Raw genomic sequence first — 18,908 nt, 5'->3', positions numbered from 1 at the left:
TACAGTAATATATGAACACCATAATCAGGTATATATGCAAAATCAACGCAAACGGAAGATAAAAAAATAAAATAAAAAAATAAAACAGTATAGCCGCCTCGTGTATGAACGGCTCGAACGATATGAAAGGAAGACTAAACCGTTCCCACAGGCATCTTGTCACTTCCGTACGTACGTGTCTGCTCACGCCTTAGAACAGCGTCTTCCTCTTCTGCCCAAGCGAGCGATTCACTCGGCGGCATTACTGCCTGATCAATCGCAACAGGAAGACCTCTGTGCCGTCCCCGCAGTGTAACAGCCGCCAGAATCAGCTTGCTGATGGCATGCCACGACCCGCAGAACGAGTAATTTTTGCCTGGAAAGCCAACGCTGATGCCGACGCAGCCATACGCGGAGACAACCTCGAAGATGATGTTAAAGGTCGAGTAGGCGACTGGGTTCTCGGAATAGTGAGGCGACTCGGCGATGGTAATGAAGAAGACTGCGAGGGCGATCCACCAGACGTCATGGCTGAGTTGGGAGCGGAGCTGTTGGTGGACGAAGTAGCTGCGCGAGGACTCAACCGTTGAGGCATCCTGGCGCCCGAGGAGGTGATGTCGGATTAGGCTCATGACAATATTGGGGGATTGGTTGTCATGTGCGTCGCGCGGTTCGTCCGAGGCGTAAATGCCTAGGGAGCGCTCTTCGTAGACATTGGTGTTTCTGCGGCAGTTAGCAAAGGAAACTTGGAATAAGTGGACCAGACGAACCTCATGGTCACCAATACTGGGAACGCCGAGACGTACTGCAGAGTGGTTAGCGGGGTATTTGGACAGGTTAGAACGACCACTAAACTGACCATCATGAGAACTACAGATTGTTAGCAGACGTCACGTAGATTCCATGTTACAAGTCTTACCGTATAACACAAGTAGTCCCTGACGCAATTCAGAGATAGTTACAACATAGAACCCTCCAGAGCGCACAGCTATACCAGAGCAGTTAGCAGCTGGAGATGAGCATGACCATCAAGACCCTCACCCAAAGCCTGGAACAGCCCATCTAAGATGCGATAGCCTGCCGGCAGTGTCTCTATTTCTTTATTTCCAATCGCCAGAACCTCGAAACCGGCCCAGTCGATTCCATTCAAAATGATGATGGTCCCTAGCAGGTACCATGTATGACGGACAGGGAAGAGATTAGTGTAAACCTGCATTGGACAGTTAGCTCTATGATAAAATATCGTAGTACTACGTGGTGCATACCCTTCTGGGATGGTCGAGGATAAAATCCAAAGTGACCTTCCAGGGCTCACATGATGGCCGATTCGCCATCAAGCGTCTCATTGTCCAGATGATAAATCGTAAAAAGCAGGGGTAGAGAGTATTCCCTGCAAGAATCAACATGCCCATTGTAACAAGTGGGTACGCACTGTGGCTAGTCAGCGTTGTGCCCACGAATTAGAGAAGGTAAATTACTTTGTTTGCAGAGCGGTCATGTTCGCATCCAAAAGGGACATTCCACTGTTGACAAACGCAGAAACAGCAAAGAAAGCGCCAGTCCAGAAGGGCGACAGGCCATTTGCCCGAGGAATCTCTGGATGGTTTACTTCCAGCCAGCAACCGACCCCCACAATGCCGATGATTAGGAACGTCGCCCAGTATAGCAGAACGATGACCGACAAGAAGGAAACTGCCTTGTACTCGACACCGCCCAGTTTCTCACGTTCCTCAAGCGTAAGACCATGAAACTGGGAATTCCGTGAAATGAAGCCTTTTGAGGCGAAGTATTTCTGCGTATCTCTTAGAATCCCCTTCAACCGTGGGATATCGTCTGGCTCTCCGTCCAAAGGTACGGTGGGAGCTACATCTCTCGGGTGGTTATTCAAATCGAGTCGAGCGCCCACTCCTGCCATGGGGAAGACTCTGTGGTGATGATGATGATGGCGTGGCTGAATATAGCCAATAGTGATTTGGTCGTCGTCGCCCCATCGGATATGGTCATTGTCAACCGCATTGGAATATTCTAACGGGGCATTTTCCATGGCGGACACCTGAGAGCCCTCAGGACTATGGGGTTCTTCAGGCTGCGAAGCGTCTGTTTTGGTCTTCCCGGCAGGCTTCAGGAAACCAAGAGTGGACTGCCCAAAAAGATTTCTTGCGACAGAACTTTCTGAAATGGACTTGAATTTGAGCTGGAACGCTCGCTTGCGCACAAATAGGACCGTGATTGAGATCAGAATGGCATGTCCGAGGATCAGTAGCGCAAAAATAATGGACTGTTGGAACGTGTTTAGGGATGAGAGGTCCACCTGAAACCAGTTAGCGAGGCTTAACAGTTTGGATTCATGGAACATACCGTGTTCAATCCAGCACCAGTCATGGCACTGACGCATAAGAAAAGCGCATCTACATAATGAACGCTTCGTGAGGGAGTCGCGGAACCCCAGAAGATGATACTGCAAATCAGCGGTGTGGCAATGAAATATGCGTAATGGACGGTGAGGAAATTGAACGGCGGTAACACTGCCATGATACAACGACCGAGTGGTCGAGACCACGTCCGTCTAAGTCGAACTGTTGATTGTTTCAGCCTTCAATGGCTGACAATGACACACCGAACAAACGGCGGAAAGACGTACCAATCATCTCGACAGAGTCTTTCTGAGATAACAAAAGGCAGGAGTAAGAGATTCTGCTGCAGCAGTATAATTTTGGAGGATGCGAAATAGATGACTTCTTTAATAATGGCGAAAAACCTGAGGTTGAGAAGCACGTTCCACTGGTGCTTCTCTACCCGCCGTGGGAGCGCACACCGCTAGCCACAACAAGGGTTTTGAAAGAATTCTTTGACAAACTGAAAGGTTTTTAATCTTGTTCGATAGTCCATTGCTTTGAATCTAGGGTTTCTGTAGAGCGTTGTTTTGCTGTGTTGGTGCGAATAGTCGGTGAACTTGATAGTGGGAAGCAGAAAATTCTTCCACAATGGTGGTATGGACAATAATGACTCTGTTATGACGGATACTGGGAGAAAACAGACCAAAGCGTGTGTTATTCCATTTCACTAACGATTTCAATAGTCAGAAGACGGTTGTATAGACTGCTAATGGTGGTGTTGTTGATGACGAAGAGAAAAAAGAAAAAATATGCGGAAGAGGAAAGATAAGACGATAAAGAAGGACATCCGAGGTGGATCAGGAAGCTTATCCGATTAAGAAAGAAGCTTCTTACAGGGCCGCAGATCTCGGCCTGATAGGGCTGTTCCTTGCTGATAAGGCATACACTGCATACATACATTGCATCTCTGAGGGTTCTGAATATCTATTACCTTCGCAGCCGAATACATTTGCAAAAGATCCTAGATATCATGACGATTGCTGGAACCATCTTCTTCAATATTGACTTGTTTGTATTCACAACTTACAAGTTGATATACGCTTAAGCTGCTGCCTAAGCCTAAAATATGCGAAGCCTGAACAGGATCTTGACGTAAGCCAGGACCTACAAACCACCACCGAACACCTAGTTGAACTACCAGATTACGCTAGCATCATGCCTTCCACCCCCTCTCAGAACAATAAGACTGGCACTCTTCCTCCTCCTCCTCCACCACCTCCGCCACCTCCACTGAGTGCTGGTGTGGCTCCCGCTCCTGCTCCAGCACCCCAACCTGAACCGCCGGCCGTGGCGGAACAAGGCCCACCTGGGGCCTTTCTCGTTGAACTACTGATCTACAATGGCTATCCCTTCAAAGACCACTGGGCGTACTGGGTGCGTTCGCACACCGATAAGGATCTTGGTGTCAAGATCCATGCTACTGGCGACGTGAGGAATGGCTTCGAGTTTGAGATTAAGCGCAGCAGCAACTTCCGCACAAACGAAATTCCCCCACGAAGAGAATCCCGTTGCAATGGGTCAATGGCCAGTACTTTGATGAAAAAGCGATGTTTAACAACGGAGAACACAAAATCGACAATGTGCCTGTATGTCAGTTGGAGGCTAGTGCGCACAAGATTAAGGCCCCTGGGAAGAGCCTGAATACAACGAGTGGTACCGTAAGTTCCAACTACATGTGGCACGACGTCAGAATATAGCAGCTAACCTAGAGACCTTCAGGCCTCATCAGCCGGAAACGTTGGCAAGAAAGTCACACAAAGGAACTGCCAGACATGGATCGTCGAGTCCGCTGAGCAACTCGTCAAGGATAATATTTTCAGGAGAGAAACTGCTGATTACCTTTGCGCAATTGAGCAGTGATCATGTTCCGGAGAATCTATTATTGGCACCAGCGATATATATAGGCCTTGTTGTTTCTGCTGTGTTGGCCAGTGAAACCATTGGTACTGAGCAGCCTTGACCAACTATCGGGGTACGCATTTGCCAATGCTCATCATGACCATATGATCTTTCCCTGATGATCTGCGGATCGCGCTGGACCATTCCAAGGAGGTGGAGGGTACAATTAGGTCTGGATGTATAAAGTTTGTTGTATCACTGCTGCATTGACCCTAATACTGCTATCATCCCTACTACCTAGCTAGAGACGGTTGCCTAGTCATTCTTTTGGCTGAGTGGTTTAAATATGACAGGCGTCATATGGGAACCCAGATGTGGAATGTTTCCTGTTATCATGTAACCAAACAGTCGATTACATTTACATTTGCAAAAACTGTAGATGGCATTATTAGGGTTGACACAAGCTTGAGTTTTTTCTTCTGCTGAACGCCACAAACGCATAGTATCAACTCCCCAATGTAAGAGACATCAAGATTTTGTTTCAAAGACCTTATCATTTTCATGTGGCGGCCGAGTTCGTCACTGATAGCTCGTATCTCGTCTTCATTCAAGCTGGCCCATCTCTCCATTAACATCCGTCCCTCGATGAATTCGCATGTCAACAAAAGTCTGTCTCGCATCCTCCGCCCAGTTAAAGACCTCAAAGAACAGGGACACGGTTCCGTAATTGCTCGCGTAGCATTATTTGAGTCTGGGCTTCGACAATGGCTACATGCACGCCGTACTTCACAACCAATCCTAGCGATGAAATCATGACAGATGGACGTAAATCCGCTGGTTTTCCCTTGAAGAAGCTGAACTCAGGTGTTATCTTCATTTGGGTGGAAATGGGATTTCGGCAATAGCATGTAGACCTGAAGGGTCATATGGAAAGGTAAGAGGTGAGCGCGAGTCCGCGACTTGAGGCAGGTTCGATTCCCTACCTCGGATTTGGTGAAACCGTCGGTTTTTTCTCTGTCGATAGACCAATATTTATAGATTAATAGATAGATTAGTGGAGGCTATATATGAAATATCTGGTCAAAATATCTAGTGGTTGCACGTCCTCAGTGAACTAGACATCAGGGTATCGATTCCAAACATGTATCTTTCAGATCATCCGCGTAGTAAGCAATGAAGATGACCGTATCACAGAAGATCCGCCTGTAAAGGGAAGCTCTTCCAGTACTGGCTCCAGTGTTTGTTCGGTACCCCCGCGTGGACGGCCAGATTTCATTCAAGAGATCATAGACCTGCTGCGGTATATGTAGACGGCCGTCTTGAAAAATGTCGTCCTCTCGCCACAACTCCCATGCTTCCTTCCCAATCTCCCGCACGTCCGGCTTTGTTTGGCAGCAGAAATCGGGCCGGGTGAGAAGAAATGAACGACTCAGTGGTCGGATCACATGCTTCTCCTCCCTCGAATAGAAGTTTGCTCCGAAGGGTATGATGCGTAGCTTTCTCAGTCTTTTGCTGGGTTGACTTGCCGCGATGAGGTCCCAAATACTCATTGCAAGGCTTTCATCTGTCGCAGCATTGATGAGAGTCTCTCGCAAACAGGTAGTGCTAGCGATTTCAGGACCGATGGGTGACTGTCTGGGATCACAATGCAAATCCAGGATCAAGGTATGCAGCTGTGTGAATTGACCGATTGCTCTGTATATGTTGCACTCCTGGGGACTGCCTCCTCGGCGCTTGATCTGAAGCCGAAGTTCCTGCAAGCTTGGGCAACAGCCTACCAGCTGAGAAATATGTTGACTGTCTAAAACGGGGTACTTGTATCCCCACATGTACAGCCGTTCTTCCTCCGATGCCTCAATTGCAAGGCCCTGCAATGATGTGCCATGATGCTGAAGGATGTGATCGAGGGAAGAAGTGCTGCGTAAGCCGCGCAAACAGAGGAACCTCACCGGAGCAAAAGCTCGGACTGCGGCCACCATCTCTTCGTCATCGGCATTGACATCTTCATTGGGTTTGGCCCACGGGTCCATGGTAACAAACAGTCGCTCTAAGCTGTGGAAAAGCGAAGCAGCTTGTGCCAGCAAGCTCGGGCTCGAGTGAATGGACATATCCAAGGAGCGGAGCCGAGATAGGTCGATAAGGTTCCCTAGTTTCAGCAGAATCTCCTCCAATGGCCCGCGCCCAGATCCGAAGTGCAATGAGAGTGAGTCCAAACAAGCTGCCGGGACGGGCTTAAAATCAGCGGAGAAGTCTTTCCATTCCTGTTTGATTTTCATGATAGAACCATCGTTGGGTGCAATGATAGCCTGTATGGTTAAACGCTTTAGGTTTTGACCCATGCAGACAAAGGGAAGAAGCTCGTCGAGGTGAACAAATCCTTGACCTCCACTGGGGTGGTATGCGGTAAAGTAATTTACGGCAAAAGTATGGAGACCTGGCGACTGGAGTATACTAATCTCAAATGGATCATCCATGGAGGCTCTGTATCCAGGGTCAGGCATTCCCCGGCCCGGTACATCAATGCTCAAGTCCTGAAAGAACCAGATGTTCACCCTACATTTGGGATGATACTGGCAGATGAACTGATGAACGGGTGCAGGGAACATGTTGTGTGCTGCGTAATTCAGCTCTTCTAGGTGCTCAAGTCGCGCGATCAACGACACGAGCGGCTGCCACTCCTTCTCCGAATAGTAATCAACACTCAGATTCAGAAATCTGAGATCCGAGTCGATAGACTCGCTGAGCTGGTGTTCCAGGAACGTGTCCCGGTGAGCTGGCCGAATGTAGTCGGCAAACTCCATCCCCCAGTCTTTAACCTGCCAGAGGCTCCTTGCTTTCTTGGTCTCGATATACGGTTTATAAAGGCAAACCACATCCAATTTACGAGCATATTTGAGAAAAGTCTGCCCTTTTCCACCATGATCAACCTCAGATGCGGTCTCCTGGAGCTCAGCCAGGTCTCGGAATTTTACTCTGAGTGATTTGAACAAAAATGGGGCCACTAGGTCACTCCACAGTCTGTTGGTTAATCTTAGCTGCGGAAGATCGCCTGGGGAGTCTGTTTTGATCTGGAATTTTGTTAGTATGCTGAGAATACAGACAGTAGGCGAAGACAGACCATAAAACAAATGTGTCGCAAGATCTCGATGGGAAGATCCTCCATGGTGTTGTAGAGAGGTGAACGTGGTGAGAAACGCGCTAATGTGGCTGGCAACATGCCATTTATTTATTTCTGCCCCCTGGGAAGGTCATCTTAGTCCTTAGTCCTTAGGCATCTTTACTCAAAATCACGTGTGTTAATCTACCGATGCAAAACCTTGAGATTGTGAATTTAGCCTGATTCTCCTCATATTTTCCTCCAGTTGCTCATCTTGATTTGGGCGCTTGGGGCTTGGGTTTATCTTGGCGAAAGTCCCCAGTGTTCTCGGAAGCATACATTCTGTCAGACTGTTTTGGATTCTATGTAATAGCGCGAGATGGACTTTGTTATATATCAAGTCGCTCAGCTAAAAAGGTGTCTAGACAACCATCTCTAGCTCCTAGGGATGATAGCAGTAGAGTCAACACAGCAGGGATATACCAGACTTTATACATCTGGTCCTCTGGACCTAATTGTACCCTCAGCCTCCTTAGAATGGCCCGGTGCGATTCACTGATAATCAGGGAAAGATTGTATGGTCATGATGAACAATGGCAAATGCGTATCCCGATAGCTGGTCAAGGCTGCCCAGTACCAATGGTTTCACTGGGTTCTGGTCAGGTTGGCCCTCCCACACTTCTCGCATCTCGCTGATCTTTTCATGGATCCAATCGTATGAACGTTTAAGCTGGAATTGCATGTAATCATGCCACCATTCATCCCAGGCCGCGACGAAGAGGCTTGTCCCTCCATTATACTCCCTATCTACTTCCCGGAAAACCTTGCGTAGATTCGACACAATTTCCACAAAGGAATCAGAGACCTCTTCGTCGTTCAGATAATGCCAAACGGCAATGGCGGCCTTGATTAATTTGAGCGGTATCCCAGGTAAAGTCGTATCATGGACAAAAGTGGTCCACTTGTTCGCTGCAACGAGATTCTTGTTACCCATAATCTGTTCACGCAGCAAGAGAGATAGGCATCAGCAGACATCCACAATAGATATAGGAAGGGAACAAATACCCGTGCTTTCATCCCGTTGACTGGCTTCTCGAGCAGGTAGAAATTGTCTTTGTTTGTCTTGGTGCCGAGGGCCGCCATGATTCGCCATGCTGGTTGACTGCTATCTCGAAAAGGATCGGAGGAATAAAGCGGGCTGCTAGTACGAAGGATGTTCGAATACAGACCGTTTATGTTGGCTGCCAGAAAAAAGGTGCAATCGATGGGATGGAAATTTGGCACTTTGCCGGAGGCCAGTGTTGCTCCAGTTGCATACTCAAAGAAAAGAGGAATAAGCTGAAGCTCGAGCACATGCTCGGTATCAAAGAAGTCACCAGTCTTGATCATCGGGTCCACCAGGGGGTTTGCGCAGTCGGCTCGAACCTGGTAAGCTCGCGCCCGTTGGAACTGAGTGTCGGTTGATTTCCATTTCCCAGCGCTTGGGTAAGGACGTGGTAAGATCTTCAGGTCAGAGACATAAGTCCCGGATACAGCGCACCAGACCCTGTATGTCTTGGGACTGGCGCGTTTGTCAAGAACACCAACAGATCGCTCGGTCAGATCGCTATCGTCAGCATTACCCTCCAGTTCCTCAGTCCGGCATAGATCAGGATCAGCACCTTCATCGCAGGGATCGCCCAGACACATGGCTGGATTCTGGTTTTTAGCCATAGCGCTCCACGCTCCAGGTCGACACAGAATGTTCTGCGCAACGAATTCAGCACCCAGATCGTACCAGATTTTCAATCCTAGGACATAGGGTTTCAGGAACTTCAGCTCCAGACCGAGGTAGTTATTAGATTTTGCCCAGTTATCCCAGTCGCCAGCCTCGAGCGTTTCCTTTGCATTCATCGAGTTCTCGTCGGTTTTCAGGAGCACCGTCAGTACGGGAATCAACAGCTGCAGATTTTTGTAGCCGTCATCGACATCTCTTTGCACAACAGAAGAGGCCACCAAGCTCGCTCCATCCCAGTTGGCTCTACCCTGGCTGGCTCTATCCCAATCTGTGATCAAGACATCTCTCGTAACCATTATGCTGGATAGGCCGTCCGGGCCCCTGAGCCCAGCGGACACACTCCATTCACCAGGTAACTTTTAAGGGCATTTGCGAACTCTTGCATCTCCGGGTTCGTTCGCCCCGTAGTGGTGTAGTAATTGTCATCGCAACAAAACGCACGTATACCGTGCGAGCAGGTTTCATCGGTATCGTACGTTGCGAGCCGGACCTTGTCTGCGGGGCAAGAATTCATACAGAACGTGGACGGTTGGCCCGAAGGAGGGGAATCGACCGACCGGTACCAAGCACAGTTGCCCCAGGTCTTCTTTTCCTTGCTTGAGTCGTAGCATAGCTTCCGCTCTTCTTGTTTGACACGTTGCAGGGTGTCGTTGAAGGTAAGCTTGCACCAACTGTCGCCGCTTCCTGAGCTGGCGAGCGCCAGTGTCTCAGTTTTACCATCCTGCACAACTGGACATTTCCCAGCAGCACAGTCCGGAAAATTGGACCATTGTAACGTGCTGTACAGCTCAGTTGAGTCCTTTCCGCTCTCACAGCATGCGGCCTGATACCCACCCCCCCTGGTGCAGAGCAGTCCTGTAAGGGACCCGATTTCGAACATGCCGCGTGGACAGGTCGGATTGCAGTTTCCGTTATTGTGTGTATACCAACCACAGCGGGGTACACGTTCTTTAGGACAGCAGAGGGTATGTACGGTGCCACCGCGACACGTAGTGCCCGCGATCATCAGCTCATCACCTCGATATCCTGGGTCCGAACGCTTGACTGCGACATAATCGCCAGTGCAGGTTTGCCCGCAATTAGTCCACTTGCACTGCCTCTGCTTCTCTTCGGTATATACCGTAAGACCGTTGGGCGTAACACTGCTGTCGACTACGACAAAAGACGCTGGCTTGTAATGTGGGACCGCCCCAGACAATGCTCTGGAGTACGTCCCGTTATTTGTGTCATGACTGACAGCCCATACCATGATACCGCCTAGGCATGTCTTTCGGGCAAACTCCATCTTGAGCTTAAAGGTTGCATCATCGTCATACGACGCCCACTGGTTATCCCAGGTAAGTAACTGCACGGCAGCATCCTTGTCCAATGTGGGGTTGAGACTTTTGTTGGCTCGAATGTCGTCAATCTCACTGTTGAGCAGCACACCGGTCTGCCCGCTGCATGGTCCAGCGTCAGAACCAGATGCGAAAAGACATCCTGGGGTCCTGGGATTTTTTTTTTTTTTTTAGTTTAATCGTTGTCTCTGATTAGCCTCGGGCCAACCCAGGATTGGGTAAAGAACTGACCTGCAATTGGTGCTTTGAACGGTAAATGCACGGCTGTAGAAAGCTAACCCTAAAACGACCTTGTCCGGACTAATTCGATTTCTCCAAAGTAGGTCCATTGCTGCAGTGATCTCGGTCAGGTTTGTATGCGCATCCAGATATTCGCCGGTCCACTTATTCCCTGTGAAAGATGAATTAGCCACAGATCTGACATGATATGTCACAGGGTAGGGTCGATAGGGCTGCAACGTGCCTTTATCCCAGGTGCCGTGAAGGTCGTAAGACATGTAGTTGAAATAGTCGACGTGTTTGGCTAGCTCCTTGATATCAAAATGCTGCAAGTACCAGTAGGATGTTGGCAGAGTCAGGCTAATCTCTGCACCGGTCGAAGTACCTTGCAGCGCGCTTTTCAGGTTTGCCATGAATTTCGGAAAATTTGCAAAGTCTGCTGGACGGCCCCGCGATTCACATCCACTGGATATTCCCAGTCAATGTCTACGCCGTCAAACCCGTAGGTCGACATGAAGGAGGTCAGAGACTTGAAAAACTTCCTCTGCTTGTCCTCCGAGGCTGCTAGGTCAGAGAAGACAGACGCAGTCGGGCCTGGATCATTGAAACTCCAACCACCAATGGCGATGTTGACTTTCAGATTTGCCCGGTTTGACTTCAAGCCCGTCAACCTTTTCATTAGTTTGACCTCGTTAGGATGTGGGGCAAGGACTTCGTATGTTTCTGGATTGATGGTTGCGAAGGCGTAGTTAAGGTGCGTATAGATACCTGCGGGAATCTGCTCTGGCCAGATCGCGTGGCAGGGTCTGCTCGTTGCCCAGCCCTCGTAATATCCTACGACTCGGGAAAGGCTGTTCCCATCATCGCATGACGGCCTAGTGACTTTCTTATTGCCGCAGAACTCCTGCGTCGTGCCGCAGAAACCGTATTGGCTGCAACAGACGTTCAATGGACAGGTGGTGGAATTTGCATATTTCTCACCCCAAGTTCCAGGATCACACTCTGACTTCCTTTCGCAGGACGAGACGCATGATTCCTTGCCGCAATCTGATCTCATTGTCAGCGAACTCGTTACCAATCTTGTCTCTCCGTGCATGACCTAGAAAACCGGGGGAGGGTTTAAGAAGGATGCGCAAAAAAGCGCACCGATGAGAAGACATCAAGTGCATCAATGAACACGGAATCCCTAGCTCGGAATTCTTGCGCGGAACATATCGGCTAGCTTAGACTTACAGTCAGGTCCAAAACCACAAACCCCGAATTTGGAACAGCAGCCGATTGCACAGGGCTTGTTTGCACTACATTGGGTAGTGGCCTCGTAGTCGCAATTGGCAACGCAGACATCGGGTCCCTTGACATGGATGCAACGTTAGAGATCCCCAGAACGATATATTACCTCCATCAACAAAGAGAAAGACGTACGCAATGGTCCTGTCCCGTCCCGCAATAGCCATATTTAGAGCAGCAACCCGTTGCGCAGGGATTGGAAACGCTGCAATCCTGCGCAACCACCTCAATCAAGACATATGCAAGAATAAAGAGAGACCATACTCTTCTCAGGAGGCCCATGGTGGAATGAAGAATTCAAGCCTTGGGTTCGAAGGACGGAAAAGACTCGTGGAGCCATTGCAATGGGTTATTTGGATGCTTTATACTACTACTACCTACTTAGAATCCAGAATCCTGCATGGCCCCTGAATGTCCGATCAGAAAGATGGAGTCTATGTCGGCCGAATTCTAGACTACTCATTAATTTGCATGCCTACTAGGTTGTTCGCTCATAGGGAACGCAACTTTCAGAGCGAGAAGTGTATTCGAATTCCGTAGTCGAGGGCCGGAGCCATTTTCGTCCCTATATCTTGCGGGGGCACACTATGGCGGCACCGACTTTCTTGGAGCGGACTCCTTTGGCTGCAGCTTGGAACGCTTGAAATTGCCTGAAAGGAGACCGTGGAAATATTACTGCAAAGCTAGAGTACTATTCATATTGCCCTTATCACGGCGCTATGCTGCGCAAGCCACTTCACACTTCATGATGACTGGCAGTACCACGACTGTGATAATATCGCGTCGAGACTAAGTATTAATTAGATGCAGCGAGATTGTGGAGCACTGCAAATGGGGTCAATGCCTCATGCTTGTCCATCTTGTTCAGTAGTGAACGTTGACTCCGCAAAATATATTGATATGCTCGAGAATCTTGAGACCCATTTGCTCCACTTCGTTTATCCTCGTCGTGATATATTGCTATTTAGCCTTAACATGTTATCCCTCGGAGCCGGCAAACTCGTACTCCAGGCGCAGACATTTGCTTCCTATCAGGGTAAAGAGTAGTGCTAGTAATGCCAATGTAACATCGGTTAGCAGATCCTTGGAAGTGGTGAAATTGTCAAAGAGAAAGCCCGGTCATCGGCTCAAGTGTCCGAAAAGTCAAGGCATTAAAACCACTGTCACAAGCCTAGAGCAGTCTATCCTGTGGTTCAGGGGTTATTAGTCCGTACTAGTACTGGATACTAGTTGCTACTTCTGTCATATTGTGACTATTGTCTTTGTTCCTGCAGATGCCCAGACACCCCGCGTATCTTGGCTTAATATACGGGGAGGTTAGACCCTCAACGGGGCCTAGTTGGGCAGAATGATTGGACAGGAGTCTAGCCGAGGATTAGACCCTGTCAATCATACAATTGCTTCCTACTACTTAGCTCCTGGGGCCCGGTGCCTGGGCCACATTCCGACCTGTTGTACCTAGTCTTGACAAAGTTGGAGTATCTGAATCCATCATTCTATTCGCAGTGTTTCACTTTCACAGCCTCATCACACATGATTGCCCCTGTACTACGTAGTACCTTATATCTACTACACCCTTGTCTAGAAGGTTATTTAGGTTTATCGACAACAAATGAACTGTACCTCTGCTGATTAGCCAGACCTTACTGCGAAGCGAGCCTTACCATCTGTCGCTCATCTCCGGGAGTTTCCTAGAGCATCCAGATTGTACGGTCACTGGACAACCATAATAACAGCATGACTCGAACCACGGAGATGTTTGGTCAATCTGACAGCTAAGCTGCAGGTACTACGCTTGGAGGCGCAGACCATTTAAATTTCAATCTCTAGCAATACTACCCAACGTGCTCATCTCGCACCGTGCTTGGCTCGCATGATCATTGTGATGGATAGTTCATTTCCAGTCTTGCCTAGACGGCAAGCGTGTGATACTATTGAAGCCGAGCTAGCCTGTTGAGTGTATCATGCTCATATCTACAGCGCTTCAAGCTCATATACACGGCCGACCTAGGCAGAACACTGCCGTTATACCCGGAGGGATGGGATAGTTCGAACTGGGCCCAGAATGCTCATGAGGAGAACAAGCAAATTGCAAGGAGGAGGGGATCCAAGACCTCACACCCCGAGTAAAATGGGCCAGCATTGTCTCCAGGCACATGCAAGTACTTTTAGCCATACCTTCTCCCTGAGTGCTCATCTTTCTCTTAACTCCTTGACAGCAGCAACCTCCAGAACTGAACACACAGCTCCAGGATGGCTCGACTCCATGGGCTCTTGCAGAGCCAGAAATCACTTACTCTCTTTCTGGTTCTACTTCTCTGTCTTTTGAGCCCTGTCTATGGCTCGAACCATATCCATGAAACTCTGCACCACCAGCACCAAAAGCGGCGAAATGGAGCAGAACCATCTGCCACTGCGTCAACTGTCGTGTCTCTGCCTTCTATTATCCCATCAAGCCTGTCTGAAGCTGAGAGGCTCATCCAAAAGGCGCAGCAGGCGCTTTCAGTGATGAACAAAGGGGGACTGGCATATCCTCAGTGGAATACGTACCAGTTTCAACCTGACTCGGTTGGATTTCAGCCAGCTGCCACACTCGACTATAACAATGATCTTCCGGCAGACACAGCTGATATTAGGTTGAGCGCAACCAAGAGAAGCAATGAAGGTAGCAAGCACTTCATGTACACCATCTCCCCGGAGCTTGCTGAAGCTGCTCGGCTCGTGGCGGAAGCCTCTCCGTTGCCGTTGCCAGGAGATTATGGGATTGACATAGGAAAAATAATCGGGCAGTACAGAGCCCACAAGACAAATGACACTAATATTCCTGAACAACAATATCTCAAGCCAAATGGACTCGACGGATACGCGCCTGCGGTACCATCATCAAAACCAGCGCAGGAGAGAACCGAACTCAGGAAACGAGCCACGAACGATTTTTGGCTTACAACGATGGAGCAGAGGGGTTCTAGCCCGTTTGCACCTGCAGGATACAAAGTCAGTGTCCCCCCATATTATTCACTTAACCAATTTTACTGAATCCGTCCGGTTTTCATAGGTATGGAGAAATGTCAAGGACTACGGTGCAAAAGGTAAGAGTGTCCAGTTTCAAGTCCATGGATGAGCTCTACTGATTCCCTGCAAGGCGATGGTGTCACCGATGATACTGCGGCTATCAACAAAGCTATATCTGATGGAGGACGTTGTGGAGCTGAGTGTGGTTCAAGCACAATTTATCCGGCGTTTATCTATTTTCCCTCTGGCACATACCTTGTCAGCTCGCCGATTATACAGTACTACAACACTGAGTTCTATGGAAATGTATGTCACCACTCACAGAAAGACTTCTTCCATCATGCACTTCGCTCACCTCCTGGTAGCCATTTGACTACCCAACCATTCTGGCGGCGTCAAGTTTCGTTGGCCTTGGTGTTATAACCTCGGATGTCTATACAGGGGACAACACGCAGTGGTAGGTTTGCCTGGTGATGCTCATCGAGTCTCCAATCTCTGATAACATATCCAGGTACCTGAACACCAACAATTTCTTGAGATCTATCCGCAATTTCAAGATGGACATTACTCGGACGAATCCACTTGCATACGTCTGTGCAATCCATTGGCAGGTTGCGCAGGGAACATCGCTTGAGAATATCATATTCTATATGATGCAAGACAATATCACGACCCAGCAGGTAAGGCTACACAGGTCATTAGTCTTCTACGAGTATAGTTCCTGACCATGTGCTAGGGCATCTACATGGAGAATGGCAGCGGTGGTTTTCTCACAAATCTCACCTTCGTCGGAGGGAATTTTGGGTACGTCACAGGGACATCTCTTGCCGGACTACATCGCTGTACTGACGATGGTTCAGGGCATATTTCGGTAACCAACAGTTTACTACATCGCATCTTTCATTTTTGAATTGCAAAACCGCCTTGCAAATCCACTGGGACTGGGCTTGGACCATGCAGGATGTGGTGATCACTAACTGCACGAATGGGATTGTCATCGTTGGTGGAGTAAGTTTCTCTCTGCTGCATTGGTTACAGTACTTGAGATTGCTTGGTTATTCCTAACTCTGTCGCCAGGCTGGAGGCCCTCAAAGCACTGGACAGTCGGTGGGATCATTAATCATTCTGGACACAGTCATAGCGTTCACAAAGACTGGGATCGTCACATCTCTCTTTGCGGAAAATTCAACTTCGTTCCTCCTCCAGAATACGGCTTTTATTTCTGTGGACACTGCTATCCTAGATAATGTCAAGAGCCGAACACTAATGTCTGGCGGCCCTTACGTAACTGTGGAATCGTGGGGATTTGGGCAAGTCACATCACGCACCACCAGTACCTTTATGAACGGCCAGAACATTCCTGCGATGAATCGAAGCAGCGCCTTAACTCGCGACGGGCTTGTGGTCCCGAGCTTCTTTCAGCGGCGTCGGCCGACCTACAGGGACATTGGCATGAGCCAGGTCATCGATGTAAAAGCCTGGGGAGCCGCTGGGGACGGCAAATCAGATGATACTGCTGTGTTGAACAGTATCTTGGATAGGGCTGCGAACATGTCATCCATTGTCTTCTTCCCGTTTGGTGTCTATGTCATCAAGGACACTCTCCATATACCCCTTGGCTCTCGAATAATTGGCCAAGCATGGTCCCAGGTCATGGCTACTGGTCCAAAATTTCAAGACGAGAAGAACCCTCGGGTTGCAGTCCAGGTCGGTCGCAGTGGTGATGTCGGAATAATCGAGATCCAAAGCATGATGTTCACTGTATCTGGGCCCACGGCTGGTGCTATTCTGCTTGAGTGGAATGTCCACGAATCGTCCCAAGGTTCTGCAGGAATGTGGGGTACGTTCAATTCTTTACCCATTCTGGAGAAGAAAAACTCACTGTACTTCCTGAAATAGACTCTCATTTCCGGGTTGGAGGCGCCATTGGATCCGATTTGCAAGCGAGCAACTGTCCGAAGAAAAGCGGCACAGTTAATGGGAAATGCAAGGCGGCGTCACTTATGCTGCATCTAACTCCTCATTCCTCAGCCTATCTAGAGAATATCTGGGTGTGGACTGCAGATCATGATCTGGATATCACTAGTCAGGAGCAGATCGACGTCTATGCCGCACGGGGCATTCTGGTTGAAAGTCAAGGCCCTACCTGGATGTATGGAACTGCATCAGAGCATCATGTCCTCTACCAGTACCAAATCTCTGAGGCCAAGGATCTCTACTTGAGCATGATCCAGACGGAATCCCCATACTTTCAGCCTTCGCCAAAGGCCCCGACGCCCTTCACCACCGGCCTGTTCCCCAATGATCCTACCTTCTCATCATGCGATGTTCATTCTCAGACATGTGCTGTTTCCTGGGCTCTACGTATCCTTGATTCTAGCTCAATCTACGTGATGGGAGCAGGTTAGTGCAATCGCCTATGGTGTACGAGAAACCGTGGTCGCTAACCATTCACAAAGGTCTCTATAGTTGGTTCTCTGACTATACGCAAGATTGTTTAGTAACCGCCAACTGTCAGCAGCGGGGCGTTGAGATCTCCCAGAGCACCGACACCTGGATCTATAATCTGGTTACCAAGGGCATCGTGGAGATGGTGAGTCCTGTGAATGAGAATGCCACCCTCTCCGCGGCCAACGTCAATGGTTTCATGTCCTCAATATTGGCATGGATTCGCGAGGGCAACAGCATAATTGGTAAAAGGAAGTTCCCTGGGTTTCAGCTCTACGAGCCTGAATGGCTCGTGGGTCTGAGTCTTACCGAAACTTGCAAGACTGCGCTCACCCAAAAGATTCTCTGCCATAGCTACCTCGAAAGGTTTCTATCGCCTGTAGTTGGCCAGTACATCGGCAATAGTACTCTTACGGACGAAGTCTGCGACAAGGGATGTGGTGAGAGTCTCAAGAGCTGGTTCGATAATGTGTCCACCAGCTGCGCAAACCAGTATATCGACAAAGCAGTGGCGACGGAGCTGGGCGGGTATATGTATGCTGGATATAATCTGACGTGTCTGAAGGATCCGGCCACAGGCAGATACTGTCCCGACATTGTCAGTCATTTCACTGTGGTCAATAACGTTGCCTCGATGACCCTATTTGAAATGTGTTCTTTCTGCTTCACAACTATGTTACAGATGAGACAGGCCAGCCCTTACTCACCGTACAGTGAGAAAGATCGATTCGATCTAGAACAATGGGTTAAGCCAACCTGTGGCCTCAAAGGGCCGACAAATCTGCACGACTCACTGTTCCTAGAAGAACCAGCCCCCACACCCATCTGTCTGTCGAATCTCACCTACACGGTCCAGCGCGGAGACACGTGCGATTCCATTGCCTTGAAATACCAGGTGGCATCTGCGGCCATCCAAATCGGCAACCCCATGTTGATCTACAACTGCTCAGAGCTTGTGACTGGCCGCGAGCTATGCCTGCCGCTGAACTGTGGCCATCAATACATGCTGCAGAATAACGACACCTGCTATTCGATCGAACGAGCACAGTCCCTCTGGTACGGCGACGTCAGGAAGTACAATCCCTGGATCAACTCCGAATGCAGCAACCTTCAATCCACGCGGGAGGTCCACGGCAGCATCATCTGCCTTGCTCCGCAGGGGGGACTGTTCAATGACACTGGAATCCATCCGAACCTCGGCGCTAAATCTCCCTGGTCAAGCACAGGCTACACCCAATCCACTCGGTACCCGCCCGATGGTTTCCCTGTTGCCAAGGGCACGACACTCTTCTGTGGTCGGTGGCATACAGTCGCGAAGGGAGATTCATGTCGGAGTATCTGCATCGCAGACGGGATTCCCTCGACCTTATTCATGGACGTCAATCCGTCATTGTCCAGGACTGACTGTGACGGATCTTTGATCGAGGGAACCACTTATTGCACGGGCCCAGACACTCACTGGGATGATCCGGATTTCTGGGACCCGGATGACTACATTATCTTGGATTGAACGGTAC

The 18,908-nt window shown here is 49.2% G+C and overlaps 5 protein-coding genes across 5 annotated transcripts; 2 read left to right on the top strand and 3 right to left on the bottom strand.

Annotated features, from left to right (window-relative positions):
- Window positions 1-134: 134 nt before the first annotated feature.
- P174DRAFT_388524 (putative potassium transporter) lies at window positions 135-3,093 on the bottom strand (the record flags this gene model as incomplete). Its single annotated transcript, XM_024823412.1, has 9 exons — window positions 2,621-3,093; window positions 2,338-2,555; window positions 1,458-2,290; window positions 1,245-1,410; window positions 1,021-1,189; window positions 899-967; window positions 839-849; window positions 750-784; window positions 135-702 (listed from the first exon to the last, which is right to left on the bottom strand). The coding sequence occupies exons 1-9, from the start codon at window positions 2,625-2,627 to the stop codon at window positions 135-137; spliced, it is 2,076 nt and encodes a 691-aa protein (XP_024682293.1). The 5' UTR covers window positions 2,628-3,093.
- Window positions 3,094-3,280: 187 nt separating this feature from the next.
- Window positions 3,281-4,678, top strand: P174DRAFT_440956 (uncharacterized protein). Its single transcript, XM_024827181.1, has 3 exons — window positions 3,281-3,803; window positions 3,875-4,033; window positions 4,095-4,678. Exons 1-3 carry the CDS (start codon window positions 3,531-3,533, stop codon window positions 4,233-4,235), a joined length of 573 nt encoding a protein of 190 aa, XP_024682292.1. The 5' UTR covers window positions 3,281-3,530; the 3' UTR covers window positions 4,236-4,678.
- Window positions 4,679-5,270: 592 nt separating this feature from the next.
- Window positions 5,271-7,385, bottom strand: P174DRAFT_405823 (uncharacterized protein). The gene is made up of 2 exons (XM_024824084.1): window positions 7,333-7,385; window positions 5,271-7,282 (listed from the first exon to the last, which is right to left on the bottom strand). Exons 1-2 carry the CDS (start codon window positions 7,375-7,377, stop codon window positions 5,336-5,338), a joined length of 1,992 nt encoding a protein of 663 aa, XP_024682291.1. The 5' UTR covers window positions 7,378-7,385; the 3' UTR covers window positions 5,271-5,335.
- A 214-nt stretch (window positions 7,386-7,599) lies between these two features.
- P174DRAFT_484249 (glycoside hydrolase) lies at window positions 7,600-12,213 on the bottom strand (the record flags this gene model as incomplete). The annotated part of the gene is made up of 9 exons (XM_024830759.1): window positions 7,600-8,308; window positions 8,377-9,283; window positions 9,427-9,684; window positions 9,757-10,575; window positions 10,657-10,816; window positions 10,889-11,109; window positions 11,145-11,691; window positions 11,878-11,995; window positions 12,067-12,213. 9 exons carry the CDS (start codon window positions 12,211-12,213, stop codon window positions 7,874-7,876), a joined length of 3,612 nt encoding a protein of 1,203 aa, XP_024682290.1. The 3' UTR covers window positions 7,600-7,873.
- Window positions 12,214-14,388: 2,175 nt separating this feature from the next.
- On the top strand, window positions 14,389-18,908 carry P174DRAFT_405821 (pectin lyase-like protein). The gene is made up of 10 exons (XM_024824083.1): window positions 14,389-14,925; window positions 14,987-15,020; window positions 15,074-15,249; window positions 15,309-15,400; window positions 15,455-15,623; window positions 15,680-15,747; window positions 15,804-15,951; window positions 16,021-16,783; window positions 16,843-17,346; window positions 17,403-18,908. Exons 1-10 carry the CDS (start codon window positions 14,440-14,442, stop codon window positions 18,899-18,901), a joined length of 3,939 nt encoding a protein of 1,312 aa, XP_024682289.1. The 5' UTR covers window positions 14,389-14,439; the 3' UTR covers window positions 18,902-18,908.

This window comes from Aspergillus novofumigatus (assembly GCF_002847465.1).
Source record: "Aspergillus novofumigatus IBT 16806 chromosome Unknown P174scaffold_4, whole genome shotgun sequence".
In the NCBI taxonomy this organism is placed as follows: domain Eukaryota; kingdom Fungi; phylum Ascomycota; class Eurotiomycetes; order Eurotiales; family Aspergillaceae; genus Aspergillus; species Aspergillus novofumigatus.
The sequence above is the reverse complement of the archived record's forward strand: the minus strand, read 5'-3'. Positions and strand labels throughout refer to the sequence as shown.

Excerpts from the sequence above, each read along its gene's own strand:
- P174DRAFT_440956 (XM_024827181.1), top strand. The coding sequence starts at position 3,531 with ATGCCTTCCACCCCCTCTCAGAACAATAAGACTGGCACTCTTCCTCCT. Across the intron at positions 3,804-3,874 it reads AGATCCATGCTACTGGCGAC|AGAATCCCGTTGCAATGGGT; the intron begins GTGAGGAATGGC and ends TCCCCCACGAAG. Across the intron at positions 4,034-4,094 it reads TGAATACAACGAGTGGTACC|GCCTCATCAGCCGGAAACGT; the intron begins GTAAGTTCCAAC and ends AGAGACCTTCAG.
- P174DRAFT_405823 (XM_024824084.1), bottom strand. The coding sequence starts at position 7,377 with ATGGAGGATCTTCCCATCGAGATCTTGCGACACATTTGTTTTATG. Across the intron at positions 7,283-7,332 it reads TGCGACACATTTGTTTTATG|ATCAAAACAGACTCCCCAGG; the intron begins GTCTGTCTTCGC and ends ACAAAATTCCAG.
- P174DRAFT_405821 (XM_024824083.1), top strand. The coding sequence starts at position 14,440 with ATGAACAAAGGGGGACTGGCATATCCTCAGTGGAATACGTACCAGTTT. Across the intron at positions 15,624-15,679 it reads ACAATATCACGACCCAGCAG|GGCATCTACATGGAGAATGG; the intron begins GTAAGGCTACAC and ends ACCATGTGCTAG. Across the intron at positions 15,748-15,803 it reads TTCGTCGGAGGGAATTTTGG|GGCATATTTCGGTAACCAAC; the intron begins GTACGTCACAGG and ends ACGATGGTTCAG.